A 14,611-nucleotide genomic window follows, 5' to 3' on the forward strand; every position below is an offset into this window, starting at 1 on the left:
GATTTTTTTTTAGTTTTGTGAAAGCTTTTGTTGGGTATGATCCACTCAATATTTAATTATTGCATTTCCTTTCCTTTTATATTTTACTATTTAGTAAAAAAAAATTAACAATTTACAAATTATGAAATAAACTTCAATTTGGAATGAATTTTGCCTAATTATTCAATAAAACCATAGAGTATCAAATGATTTTTGATTTAATTTTTATAGAGTACACCAAAAAATGGTTTAGAAAAAAAAAAATCACTAAAGCCCAATTTTGATATGATTTCACAAGTCATAGGCACTTGGCAAAAAAAGTGAATTCAACCAATGATAACCGTAGGAATGCAAATTTGATTAATTGTTCCTAAGTTTATCTTACTTTCTAAAGATTGAAAAGACTACCTATTTACATTGTGTGAATTTATTAAAGTTACTTTCAAGTGTGAAGATTGAAATGTATGAGCCTCTTGTTGGGAAATGTCAGCATAATTTTCTTCCTCGGAGAATTTAAAATAGGCACTAGCAGAAACGTGAAATATAAGCGTAATGATACAAAGAGAATTTTAGCATGGAAAACCTTCTCAATATGAGAAAGGGAAAAACCACGGGACCATTGGGCCTCTTAAAACTTATGCTATAATGATAATGGGAATACAACAACTTCACTCTTAGGTGAATCTCACTCTAAAAGTGGGGTCCAACCATTGCCACATGTCCAACATACATTTGACAAAATGGAAGGTTGCATGTGATGACAAGTAGCAAGATGCATGGTGTAGTGTACGAGTAACACATGTTGTGATCATCATCCCTCAAGGAAATAGCCTGCTACTATTTCCATAGCAAGAAAAAGGCAACTCAGAATCTATATAAACTTCACCATTGTACAAGCATGAACTCAACCAATCACTTTTTTGAATAAATTTCCAATTCCAAGCCAATCATAGTTGATTATAATACAATTGGTATAGGACTACAGATTGTTCTAAATGAAAATTGGCATGGCTAGAAGAGATGGTTCAGGATGAGACAGTTCCTCTCTGCACGAGATTTTTGGTATTGGAATTGTACCATACAGTTCTCTCCGGTCATGTTTTTTTTTCGGCGAAAAAGGAGTTCTGGAAAATGTACCGGCAGTTGGCTCCCTGACTTTTTTTCCCTACTTCCAAGCTGAGAGAGGACCTGCAACAAAACCTTAGCACTAAAACAATCAGAAGAGGAACTGCGAGAAATTCCTGCAGCGGTTATGCAAAGAACATAAACAGATGTGACCAAGTCCTTATGCAAAGTAACCAGAAAGCTGCTAGGTGATACCGCTAATCAGATATTTCCAATGTCTGTAGCAGGTAAAACACCGCCGATAGCACAGCTGCCTAAGAAAGTAGTTTTAAATCGCCTAGTAATAGATTAAAGGTTTAATGAACAACTAGTATTGCCAACTTTACATAATTGACTGAATCACAACAAAGCATATTGCAGACTCTATAAGACTGTCCTTCTATGATGTGATGAATGAAGAGTTAAATGTCAGATGAATGGACATTTTTAGTTATGCTGATATAACTAGTATTTTTCGGCTGTGACAAAAAATTGTTTGACAACTCGTCATCAATAACCATGCTGTGCTGCATAATGGAAAAACGTTACTATTGTAAAATTGGTCACAACTTTGCTGCATAATGGAGAAATCAGTGAGCAGAATCACTCAACAATCAATTAAGTATAATCTGTAGAGTAGAAGAAACCTTAAAGGAATGCAATCAAATAATGATATCATTGATTCAATCTGAACAAAAATCAGAAATGTATATTTTATAATGGGGCCTGTGACAAAACAAAAGCCTAAACATGCAAAAAGGAATGGGACCTAAAGGTTAAATAATATACTAACCAGAGTTCATTAAGGCAAGGTAAAACTAGTTATAAAAATACAAAGCTAACTATTCTTTGATTAGCCATTTTGGAAATTAATATACGCTAAAAATGCATAAGAACTAAGCTAGGCCATGATGTTGCCTTCTCTTTCCTCCATCACCTTCTTCTAGCCGAAATAATCAACTGATGAATTAATCACGACAATCTGGGAACAAGTTGGGTATGTCAGAAAAAAAGTTGCGAATATTGTCGGATTTGTTGTGCATCATCTTGTACCCGCGGATAACTTTCATCTTGGTCAATCCACTCATCTTGAACGTCATCATGTTGGTTCCGGTCAATCCGCTGAGCTTCAAAGTCATCACTCGGCTTTGATTTTTTCTTCCCACATTTTTTCTCATCAATCGATCTCTTCAAATAGTTTCTATATTTCTGCAAATTACCACATTCCAATTACAATTTTAATAAACTCCATAAATTTAAATTTAAAATCACACAAAACATGTGGTATATTATCAATAATTTTCTTAGATTCTATTAAAAAATAAACCTGTAAATGACTAGCAACATGTCCTGCACTCAAACCATGAATATCGATTCTTTTGAGAATCACTTTAGGTTTTGCCTCTGAAAATTAAGTGAGAGAAAAATGCACATTAGTCCAGTTGTTAAATAGTACAAACAAAGCAAAGAACCAAGACATTATCATGCTGAACTGCATCAAACGGGGCTTCTTCACATTTGGGACATTATCATCATCTCTTTCCCGTTTTCTATGACCTTGAACATCCAAGCTTCCAACACTTTTATGTTTTTTATTTTCCCTCAAACCTTTTCTTGCAACATGCTGCCACATGATCTTGAATTGTTCCTCATACAATGGCTTGGTCCAATATTCGCAAGCCCCGTATGTGATAGACTTTGTAACAGAACTTAAAGTGGGATATCAATGCAAGGAAGAAATATCAGTAGACATCACTGCAAGGAAGAAATATCAATGTCAGTCACACTTTATAAGTATATATATATATATATATATTTTTTTTTTTTTGAATGAATGTAACTAGTTAGTATAAAGTTGAAGAAATACTTACTAATAACAGGAATATTGAGTTGACCGGTAGCATGTTGAACAAAATCATAGGCATCCATGTTTGGCATATGAGCATCAATTAACATTACATCAAAACAGTCCTTTCTTTCCAACAAGTTCAAGGCTTCAGAAGCTGTATTGCATTTGGTAACTGAAATAAACAAACGTAAAAATATGTAAAATCAAGAATTTTTAGAAAAAGATGAAAACTCTAGAATTGATGAATAAGGTGTAATTTACCAAGTAACTAACCTTGATAATGACATCGATTACACATCTCCTCAATGGTGTTAAGGAAAGTGGTGTCATGATCAATTGCAATAACGTTGAGACCATCAGGGAATGATGGGTTGTCGATGAAAACGGCCATTACAACTAGTAACAGTTTTTGTGTGAAAAAACACAAGAAAGAAACAAAGTTGGAGACAATAACAGTTGTGTCTTCGGAGTTCTGACTATAAAAGGGTAGAAGAATTTGTGTCAGTCAATTGGTCGAAGAACCAACCTAACAACAATTCTTCAACAAGAAAGAAAGTGATTCTGATGAAATTATGGTTTAGGGTTTTGTGGCTGCAACAATGAGTGAGTGAACGCAAGTGATCCATGAAGAGAAGTAAGCACATTTATTTATAGGTTTAGAGTGTGTTTGGATGGGGGAATGTTTTGAGGGAATATAATGTTTTGAGGGAATTCAAATACTTTAAGGTGAATTCTATTGTTTGGATAATAATTTAAAGAATTTTCAGAATGATGGAAATTTACGAAGTTTTATTTTTTTTGACCAAAACAAAGTTAACTATTATCATTCATCAACCAATGTTCAACACAAGAAGAATAAGAATTAAAAATACGGTGACTAGCCCAAGAACATGCCGCCTTAGCTAAAGTATGAGCAACCATGTTCGTTTGTCTCCTAACAAACTTCACCTCGAAGTTGGAATGTAAAGATAACTGACAATCGCATAGAATTCTGAATTACCATGTCCCGCTGACGATAGAGCTTGCACTAGAGTATCAGAGTCAAACTCGAAGACAACCCGGTCCCATCTGTTTACATCAGCAAAGTGAATAGCAGCGAGTAAGGCTACTGCCTCCCCCTCCAAAACAGTCATATTTGCCCGTTGCCATTTCGTTTGAGCCCGAATAAATTGCCCCCGGGAATCTCTAACACAACACGCAAAAGATGTAAGATGATTACTGTCATGGAACGCGGCATCCACATTGCACTTCAACCATGTCTCGCTCGGTTTCTCCCAAACTGAGTTGTTACCTTGCACTCTATTTTGGCCGTGTGGCACAACCAGTAGTGATGGATGTTTATGAACCTCTTGCCATTGCTGCCATGCATCTAATGTTGTCATTCCAATGCCTTTTGAAGTATGATGAGCGTCATTCCAAATGACATCATTACGAGCAGCCCAAATTTGCCAAAGAAGTAAAGCCACTCGACCAACAGTGTCTCGGCTTTCTGAACAACATATGTCAAAAACAAAATCTGCCAACCGGCTCTTAGTTCCAACTCGCGTTTGCAGCACAGTCGAAAGTTCTGCCCAATACCAACTTTCACGTGCAACCGTACAACCCACGAAAGCATGCCAATCATCCTCAACAGCCGTATCACACTAGGGGCAGATCACCTCACATTGTACATGTCGTGATCGAAGTCAGAGACGAGTAGGAACACACCCCATGCAAATCCTCCATAACAAATTACGTGCTTTATGAGGGGAATTCACCTTCCAGATTCTATGCCACTCTCCCTCAACATGGAACCGATCAATGTCTAACAACTCCATTATAGCCAGTTTATAAACAATCTTAACTGTATACCTCCCATTACGTTCCATCATCCACATTATTCTATCATTATGATTTATGAAGTATTTTGTTCAAGTTGAATTTAGAGAATTTCAAATGACACCTAAAAGTTAAGAATTTCAAAATTCTTCATTGTTATATTTTTTCAAATTTTGCATTTTGGTCCTCAAATTTTCAATTTGACCCCAATAAATTTTTTAAAATTGCAAATTGCCCCTCAAATTTTTAAAAATTATAATTTGGCACCTCAAAATTTTTGAAATTTACAAATTGACCCCTAATTTCAATTTTTAAATTTGATCCAAAAAAATTAAAATTTATAAAAGTTGCCCAAAAATATCTGGAGCACCTGATGAAATATAACATTAACCAACCTGTAAATAATCCATCGGTTGATGAAGAAAACTGTCGGAATGATTCAAATCCAACTACTATTTCAGTTCCAAGGAATGATCCTCTAAATTTTATTATCGTCAATCGGAATCAGAATGCAGACAATGTTGTCCACTAAGTTAGACAAAATATTAGGGTGAACCAAGTTGAAAATATAGTCGAAAAGGCCTTATATAGGCATGGTATTAATATGTGTTTGTAAATACACCATACTTTGTGTCTCTATTCCCAAATGTAGTTCTACAAATAGAACTCCCTTGAGAATATAAAGTTCCCATATCTACCAAATTTTATAGTGAATATGGAGAATCCACAATAAAGCATGTAGTTGGGTATCAAATTGAGTGTGGCGATATTGCAAATGGTGAATTGCTTAAGATGAAATGCTTCTCTAATTCCTTAGCTAAGGTTGATTTTACATGGTTCACCACTATGTCGCCCAATTTGATCCTAAACTAAGGACAGTTAGATTTTTTATGAGTCGCTATTTAGAGGAGAAATGAAAGTGAATGTCATTGATTTAGAGAAGATTCAAAGAAAAGATGATGAATCATTAGATGATTACATCAGTAGATTTAGATTGATGAAGGCTAGATCAACGACAATGATTCCTGAGTATGAATTAGTTAGAAAGAAAATGGGTATCCAACAACTTTAAGATATGTCTGAATTGCTGAAAATGTTAGGCAAATTGAAAAATTGAATCTTGAGAAGAGACGTTTCAAAACCCGTAGCGTTATTCTCGAAAAGAAAGAGGTCATCATATAGTTCTACTTGACCAAAAAATAAAAAATACTAATGAAAAGTTAGATTTTTAATCCTAACATTTTTATGCTTTGTGGTTTTCTTTAAAATATAAAGATATTGACTCAGCAATTGAGAAGTTTGAAAGAAAAATCTTCAAGACCTTATTATCATTCTTAAGTCCGAACCTCAGACCAACCCAGCAACTTTATCAATTTGATCCTCTTAAAAATACAATAAACCATATTATCATATAAGCTGCGTTTAATTGTGTGCACAAAATTGTACCTTATCAATTTGTGGTGGACTCTGCGATGTAAACTTGTGGCTCCATGAAATGGACTATTAGTGTAAAGTCACATAAGGGCTCCAATAAAATTCTCAATACACTCTTTGTGGCCAATTTCTCAAGTCTTTTTAAGTGAATTTTCCAAGTCAAGTCAACTACTGTAGTAATCAACACAGCTAATGGCAAACGTCACTAGAGAATTCTGTTATACACCACCAAAAAAATATATTCATTCATATTTCTCTCCTTAATTAATCTGTCATTTTTTCATGGCTTCCTACTTAGTATTCTATTTCCTTTTCTTATTCTCTTATTTTCTGCTTCTTCTCTCTGCTGCACCAGAATGGGATACAAAATGTGCAAAAGAAAAAGTTTCCTGTGGATATCTTGGGGAAATCTCCTTCCCTTTTACCACCGTCGATAAACGAGAATGTGGCTTATACATAATCGGTTGCGACAATAACAGTTCAGTGAAAACAATCAACCTGATAAACCAAACCTATGAAATTGATAGCATCAGTTATATGAACAATTCAGCTATCATCTATGGCCTAAACTCCTCTGAATTAGAGCCAATAAAGAATAAGCCAAACTTCAGCATTAACACTGTTAACTTCTATGTATGCAATCATGGCTATGATAATAGCCATGATAACAAGTTCAAATATAAAAACTGTGCTGATTATGATATCTACTTTACTTCTACACCTGATAAACCTCCTATGTTCCCTATTTTTCCATTAGCTTGTTTCCCAGTTCCATTTGAAACTTTCAATTGTGTAGATATAATTTCATTACTCGAAATTAAAGTTGATTTAGAGTCTTGTGAAGGATGTTATCTTGAAGGAAAGTCATGTCTACTAAACCAGGAAACTTTAAATTTCACTTGTGGCCCAGGTAAACACATTATATTTTACCGACACTCATTCATTTGTGGTACGAGATTGTATGGTTTTATGTTTCAGACAATGTACACTCATTGTTCTCTTACAATTTCTTTCTGCTATGTAGTACTGAAACCTCCGATTCCTAAGAGAAATGATCGTCATTTGAAGAATGCCGTAATAGGTACTGTATTGTAACTTTACTAAAATAAAATGGGTTTCATAGCAGAAGCATTAGATAAAATTGTTTATTTCTCTTAAATCTAACGAATTTAAAAGTAGATGCACCAATGTAAACCCTTTACAGGATTTCAAGTTTGAAATTGACAGCTTCAATCCTGTGTAGTGGCTGCACTTGAGTAACCTGTTTTTCTTTTCTTTTCATGAAAATGCTATTACAAGTTTAATTTCAAGAAAAACATATATTTGATGTCCATGTGGATGTTAAAGTGCATAGATTGATCTAACAGTTGAAAGATTTCTATTCCACAGGTCTATCTATTGGATTGGCAACCACGATTGCAATTGCGTTGTTTGTTATTACCCTTGTCCTTTACTATTGGAGAATCAAATCTTAGGTATCAAAATGTAATCAAGAAATAATAATCACGGTCTCTCAAGAAATGCAAAAAAACCAGAAAGTGGAGCTTTCTACTATGAGAAGCTCCAAGAGGCAACAAACAATTTTGCTCAAGCAAGAGAGCTTGGAGAAGGATGCTTTGTGTTAGGATATAAAATAATGGCTAACTAGAGTAGTTAAATTAGCTATGAGTTGTTGGAGAAGTTAGTTAGTTTGTTATTTGAATAAGTTAGGGAATATGTGTAGAAATTGGAGAACAAAAAATTAAAGAGTATCTTAGAATATTTGTAATTTTGAATAGAGTTGTTCCAAAGAATCAAAACGGCCAGTTATTAATGGAATTCCTTGTCGGCTTTCTGTAAAATACTCGTTTGGACGGGGACTTCCAAATACATAGTAAGCTAAACCCGTGCTGACAAATAACCAACCCGCAATGAATAGGGAGGGTATAGTAATGCTATGAATAATCCAGTATCGAATACTGGTAATAATATCAGCAAAAGAACGTTCTCCTGTGCTTCCAGACATGCCGAGCTCCACATATTCTTATACAGTCAAAGGGGGATCGATTCCATAAAAGATGAGATTAGTAAATAGAAATTTACTGAAATGCAATCTTTGTTAGATCGTCAATTTTGTACCAAGGGTCTCTTTCGAGTATACCGAATTAGTATAGCTATCCTTCTTCTAACACAGCAACGAAATTTCACAATTAGTGGTGAGTTGGGATGCTTCAGATTCTCCTTGATGCCTAACCATCCTTCTGGCCTTTATCAAAAAAGTCCAAACCCTATCTACCTTCTTATAACAAAAAAAAAAATGTTATGTTTCCAGAGTGGGAGTATATATAGAATTCTAACCTATGTTATTTGTTAAGTTTTGCGTATGTATCAAACATAACTTGATAAATTAGGGGTAATTTACTCTTAATAATAAACTAGAACTTTTACCCGTGCTACTGCCCAGGTGATAAACAACGGAGAAGCCATTATATAGATAAGAAAATGATTCACATTGTCATCCGTTCTATCGCACGGGTCTATTACAGTTGAAGCGCTATTGTTTTTTAACGATTAATCTTTCTCGTTCTATTTTTTTTGGTTCTATTTATAAGAGGTAAACAATTACTTTTTGTCAATTTACGAATCTTGTTATTAATACGTTTTCAATCAAGACTTATATTTACTAAATTGAAAACTAAGAAAACTTGGATACATATAGACTGTATAAAGACAAATAAGACAATAAATAGGAAATTAAGACAAATTAAAGTAAGTAATCTCAATGTAGTTTTTCAATTAATAAGCATGCCAATTGTGTTCACCAAATGGGACAGTAGCCCAGAATGTTCAAATTGATGGACAAAAGATAAACATAGCATAGTAGAACAAAGCAAGATAGCAACATAATCCAAAAGTGCATCCAAAAGTGAATTACATGTCTAAAAAAATGACATTAAGAAAACATAGATAGCATCACAACATCCTTAATTATTTTAGAAATAATGCTAAATTTGATAAACAGGACCACTTGAACCGAGAATGACCGATGAACACAGTTTTGTATGGAGAACCAACATCGGAGGCGGCCGAATGTAGATTATCTTATTGTTGGCAACATCTGTCACACCAAACTTAACTAATGTACCTTCATTAAACTTATGTGCCTGGAAAATATTGATCCACTGCCCATAAATAATGCATGACATGTCCTTATCGCCACTGAATTTCGACCAACATTTCCAGATATACCCTAGGTAATCAACAAAAGTTAACTCTGTCTTCAGCAGGCAATGAGGATTGACAAAATCCAAGCCAATACAACTCCTGCTTAGGTTTAATACAATGCATTCAAAATCATAAAATTTGGTGGATACTTTACTATTCATTTTTGTATTGAGAGCTTGATTTTGTATGAATTATCTTTATATAATAATCATTATATTAAAACCTTAGGCTATCCAGGAGATAGATAGTCCTAATTCTACGTGAAACATCGTTAAATCTGACCAATAATCTTAAAATAATAACATGTATCACATCAAAGAAAAAGTAAATATAAGAAGTAATTACCAATTCACTTAAAAGCTATTATTTGCCTGTTTCTATGGTGTTTAATTATCACATGTATTTTTTCCACCCTCTATTTAGTTTTGTTGCATATATAGGAACTATAGCATTGTAACCATTTGAATTAATTGACACATGTATTGTTTTTTCAATATTCTAGCTGCAATTGCATATGGATAATAAATTTCATATTTTCAAGCAATCATGATTTGGAGACTTATTTGGTTGGAATATGTATAATTGGTGTCTATGAGATGCCTTCCTTCTTCTGCCATTAATATCAAGTTAAGGGACTATGGTTACATGCAGCTGCTGAAGAAAAAATGGATCTTATGCCATAATGACGTTGTAGGTAATGTATAAGGGACTATGGTTTGACTTGGAAATTCTAGCTGGGTTGTAATTTTTTTAATAGAATGAAAATTGTTGTTTCTCTCAGTATCACTAATACTTAGTTTTTGTAATAAAAAAATTGTTTCACCAAAAAAATAGGCTTAATTGCACTTTTGAATTCCTATCTTTTCAAAAGTTACAGTTATGGACCTCTAACTAATTTAAATACAAAACAGCCCCCTATGTTTTGATTCTTTGGCGGTTTTGGACCCTCAGTCCATTGTTGACTCGGTCAACGCTGACGTGGCACCCTAAGTGATGTGCCACGTGTCAAATTTTTTATTTTATTTTTTGCCTTGGGGGTCCAAAACTGCCAAAGAATCAAAACATATGGGGCTGTTTTGTATTTAAATTAGTTAGGGGTCCATAACCGCAACTTTTGAAAAGATAGAGGTCCAAAAGTGCAATTAAGCGAGAAAAATAAGATGACTAGAATTGAGGCATAGCTTTTACGTTGAGTCATTACCTGTGAATCAACTAAATCATTACATTGAGTAGTTCCATGTGAATCAATTAGATCATTAATGAATTTTAGCTATATAAAAAAATTTATATTTCTATTTGTTTATTCCTTTTATATATCTTTTCCATATGTACTTTTTTTGAATGAAGTGAGATGAAGAACACATCGTTCGTAAAAAAAAAGCAGCACATTGAAAATGTAGAGAGTAAAAAATAAGAAGAAAAATTCTTATTTACCCATCAATAAAATACGGATTTATCCATGTGAGTTGACACCAATAAAAATCATTCATTTATGTTAATGAAAAACATAATAATTTTGAATATTGTTAAATCAAATGGATAAATTCACCTTTTGTTAAGGGATAATATAGGTATTAACATATAAGAATATAGGAGTGAGAGAGACATTCTGTAAAAAAAAAAGTGAGAGCGGCTTTGTTGTTTGATAGATGAGGGGAAATGAATAAAATAAGTTTCTGAATTTTTTCTAGAGAAAAAAAAGTTTATTAGCATTAAAAGATGTTGAAGGCTCACGAAAATAAAGTAGTTGAGTAGAGAGACAATGCGTAAAAACTCTAAAATAAGTGGGATTATATAACATTTGTGAAGTCTCGATACTTTAAAATGGTTGGCGTATCGTATCCCCTGCATATCCTGCACCGATATCTGCCCGATACTTTCCGATACGTATCGAGAGAGTATCCAAATATTAAATGGACAATAAAGTAGTTGAACAGAGAGACAATGCATAAAAACTCAAAACTTTTTAGATTAAATAATAATTTTCACTTGTGTAAAAATATTCATTATTTAATTTAATTTTTTACTTCCACTTGCAAATTCTAATGTAAATTTATTTTGAGTAAGACGATATATGTTGGCGTTTTCTTGAACTTGTCAACCTAGTTAAGATGTCTAAATCTCCCCTTAATGCATGTGATTTCTCTTAGATCTTTGACAAAAAGATTAAATTTATTATTTAACTATTAATCATCTACTCCTATAATTTTTTTTTACTAATACTTCGTTTCCTTAAAAAAAGAAAAAAATGGGCTGAAAGACAACCACAAAATCAATATATTAATAACATTTTTCTTGTATATACTTGTCAATAAAAAAAAAAAATTCTTGTATTATATTAATAAACTTTAGGACACATTATGTTAGAAATTGTGTCAATTTATTTATCAAAAAGTTGAAACTAAGTTTTATCAATAAATATTTGCTATGCGTGAAAATCTTAACATATACCCTTAGGGAATACGTCTTCTGGTCACGTCTATAAGAAAAAAATATAACTTTTTAGATTAAATAACTACTTACTCTCAATATTTAATGGCAAGAATATTTTATCAAGAATAACTACTTAAAAAAGAACTTAATATTCTTATTAAATAATTATGAGGAGTGATATATTGACTCTAATAGCAAGTGTATAGTCTTACTCCAAATCCTTGCCATCAATTCTTTTTAATCTAATGGTTTAAAGCATTGCTTTATTCGCTCATTCCGTCAACATCCCGTAGGCTTTCTTCCTCCTAAAAACATTTTTTTATTTTTTAATTCCCAAAATATTGAAGGAAAGCCCGTTTCCAAACTGCATTTCATGATTAGTAATCTTGGAATGACTTCAATTTTTTCGTTCTTTTTCAAACTTTGATAAATCTCAAAAAGTCTATTCCAGCGTTTACATTATAATTGAAATACTGAGAAATCTTCAAATAACAATTAAATTAAATGTGAGAATTAGGGTAGCAATTGTAATAGATTGGTTGATCGTAGCAATTGATTAAGAACGAATGAATTGGTTGAGTGTGGTACATATTTGGAAAGATTGAAATAGATTAACAATAATTGATCGGAAAGGTTGAAATAGATAACAACAATAAAATTTTAAGAAATAAATTGGTTGATTGAAACAATTGAAATTCAACACTGAATCGATCAGAAAGATATATTTGTGAAACGACATTAATCTCCATTGTTTAGTAGCAGTGGCGGAGCCACTTGGGGACAGGGGCTGGCCATAGCCTACCCATTAATTACTGGAAATTACTATTTTACGCTTGCCTTGACATAAAAATTACAATCATGCTACAATCAATTTTTTCCCCCTAAAACACGTAAACTTTTCTCCTCCCTAGATGTGATTGCGACACTGCTTTCCTCCATTCCATGTATTTGAAACTGTTTTATTAAACCATATAAATTGGTTAAAAGTGCTTCATTAACACAGTTAGAAATATCTTAAATTGGTTGCTACTAGATACAAACTGTAATTATGAGTTATATTATATATATCATTATGATAAATTTGTTTTTGTTTCTTTGCATCGGAAAAGTTAGGACAAAGAGTTGAAGAATTGATTCCTTTTTTAAGAGGAAGGTCGATGACATCGAAAGAGATAAATAAGTTATAATTTCTTCATCCGAACCTGAACCCAATAAATGAAGAAAACGAGTACCGTCCTTCAAAGCTTAATAGAGTAAACCCGGATGACTTTGAGAATTCTTTAGGACGTGATCTTGGAAAGTGTATTCTAATTTGGCAATATCCACCAAATCAAACGAATGCAATACGAAGAGCGCATCTAAAATGGAGTCCTTATCAAATGCATTTAGAAAATTATCCCTTGTTCGACAACGATGTTTGAGGTAGGAACAATATTACATCAACACTCATTTGAGTTTAGTTTGATGCGGCCATCCCAAAAAAATTTGTCTGGCTCCTGTAACGCCCTGTTTATTTATTAGATTATTTTATTAAGTTTAAGAGTCTATTTTTAGTGATTATGTGATTTAAAAGATTATGTGGTGTGTCGTTATTTTATTAAGTAGTGTTATTTTATTATTTAATAGAATAAGATTTGAAAATAAAATAAGATTAAGTTGTGGGGGCTGTTTTGAGAATTTAGAGAGTTTAGTGGAATAAGTGGAAATAAGATAAAGAGGGCTGAGGGAATAAATAGGAGAAAACCTAAGTCAGAATAGTTTTCACGTGAAACAAAACGTTTTGGAGAAAAGGGGAGAAAACAAGCCTTTGGGAGAAAAACCAAGAGAAAGCTAGGAGAAGAGCCAAGTGAAGAACCGGAGAGATCGTAGAGCTTCGTTCATCTGAATTAAGGTAAGGGTGAGGCTAACTCTCAATAATCATAGTGTATGTAAACTCTGAAATTGATTTAACATGTAGTTGTTCATGAATTTGGGAATTAGGGTTAGAATGTAGAATTGAATTGTGGAAAGAAATAGATAATCTGATGGATTAGGGTGATAAAGGATGTTTAGATTGTAGATTAATCAGAGACTAAGTTTCCAATCAGTATTGGGGTTTGGGTTGATGGAAATTGGGATTTTCGTTTGAAAAATAGGTGTCTAAACGTTTTGCAAATAAGAGATTATGTGAGGTTTGGGAAATCGATTTTTGGGCGGTTGAAACTTGAATCTTTCTGTAGATTATGATAGAGTTAAGTGTCATGAGCGTGTAGGCGAAAACGGCATCGAAAACGGGATAACAGTTTGAATTTTATGCGCGAAAACGTGAAAATTAGAAAATCTGATGTTGTATATATATATATGTATTTTTTTAAGGAAATGCTTTATATTTTGCTATAACTAACCTGCCGTACACCACACAAAAAATAACTAGCCTATTTTTTTTTTAAAGGAAAATATAACTAGTCTTTTGTACGTTGTAAAATTTTATATGTTCTAGCTCACTTTTTGTTTCCACCTTTCTCTTAATTTTGGGATACATAAAGCAGAGATCAAAATTGTCGGTGATTTTTTTTTTTTAGGATTAAAGGTCGAAGAATTTTTTTATGGAGACTAAGACCAAAAGTTTGAATATTTATAGGGACCAAAAACATATTTAACTATAATTAAAAATATTAAAAAATAAATACATTACAAAAAAATGTGTGTCTATATGTATATTAAAAAAAAAAGTCATTTTATGTCATTTTATACTTATCAACCACTTCAACGGCTAATTTTACCAAAAACATTATTTTTAATAAGCAAGCT

General features: G+C 32.8%; 2 protein-coding genes across 2 annotated transcripts; one reads left to right on the forward strand and one right to left on the reverse strand.

The window, feature by feature from the left end:
• Nucleotides 1-3,876: 3,876 nt before the first annotated feature.
• Nucleotides 3,877-4,809, reverse strand: LOC120580665 (uncharacterized). Its single transcript, XM_039834702.1, has 2 exons — nucleotides 4,690-4,809; nucleotides 3,877-4,575 (listed from the first exon to the last, which is right to left on the reverse strand). Exons 1-2 carry the CDS (start codon nucleotides 4,807-4,809, stop codon nucleotides 3,877-3,879), a joined length of 819 nt encoding a protein of 272 aa, XP_039690636.1.
• A 1,604-nt stretch (nucleotides 4,810-6,413) lies between these two features.
• LOC11442138 (uncharacterized) lies at nucleotides 6,414-8,002 on the forward strand. The gene is made up of 3 exons (XM_003614497.3): nucleotides 6,414-7,094; nucleotides 7,209-7,265; nucleotides 7,574-8,002. The coding sequence occupies exons 1-3, from the start codon at nucleotides 6,467-6,469 to the stop codon at nucleotides 7,657-7,659; spliced, it is 771 nt and encodes a 256-aa protein (XP_003614545.2). The 5' UTR covers nucleotides 6,414-6,466; the 3' UTR covers nucleotides 7,660-8,002.
• The last annotated feature ends 6,609 nt before the right edge of the window (nucleotides 8,003-14,611 follow it).

Source organism: Medicago truncatula, chromosome 5, assembly GCF_003473485.1.
Source record: "Medicago truncatula cultivar Jemalong A17 chromosome 5, MtrunA17r5.0-ANR, whole genome shotgun sequence".
NCBI classification, from domain to species: domain Eukaryota; kingdom Viridiplantae; phylum Streptophyta; class Magnoliopsida; order Fabales; family Fabaceae; genus Medicago; species Medicago truncatula.

Bases quoted from the DNA above. Each gene is read 5' to 3' on its own strand.
- LOC120580665 (XM_039834702.1), bottom strand. From the start codon at position 4,809: ATGTGGATGATGGAACGTAATGGGAGGTATACAGTTAAGATTGTTTAT. The intron at 4,576-4,689 runs GTGAATTCCCCT...ATCTGCCCCTAG, and splicing joins AGTGGCATAGAATCTGGAAG to TGTGATACGGCTGTTGAGGA.
- LOC11442138 (XM_003614497.3), top strand. From the start codon at position 6,467: ATGGCTTCCTACTTAGTATTCTATTTCCTTTTCTTATTCTCTTATTTT. The intron at 7,095-7,208 runs GTAAACACATTA...TCTGCTATGTAG, and splicing joins AAATTTCACTTGTGGCCCAG to TACTGAAACCTCCGATTCCT. The intron at 7,266-7,573 runs GTACTGTATTGT...TCTATTCCACAG, and splicing joins TTTGAAGAATGCCGTAATAG to GTCTATCTATTGGATTGGCA.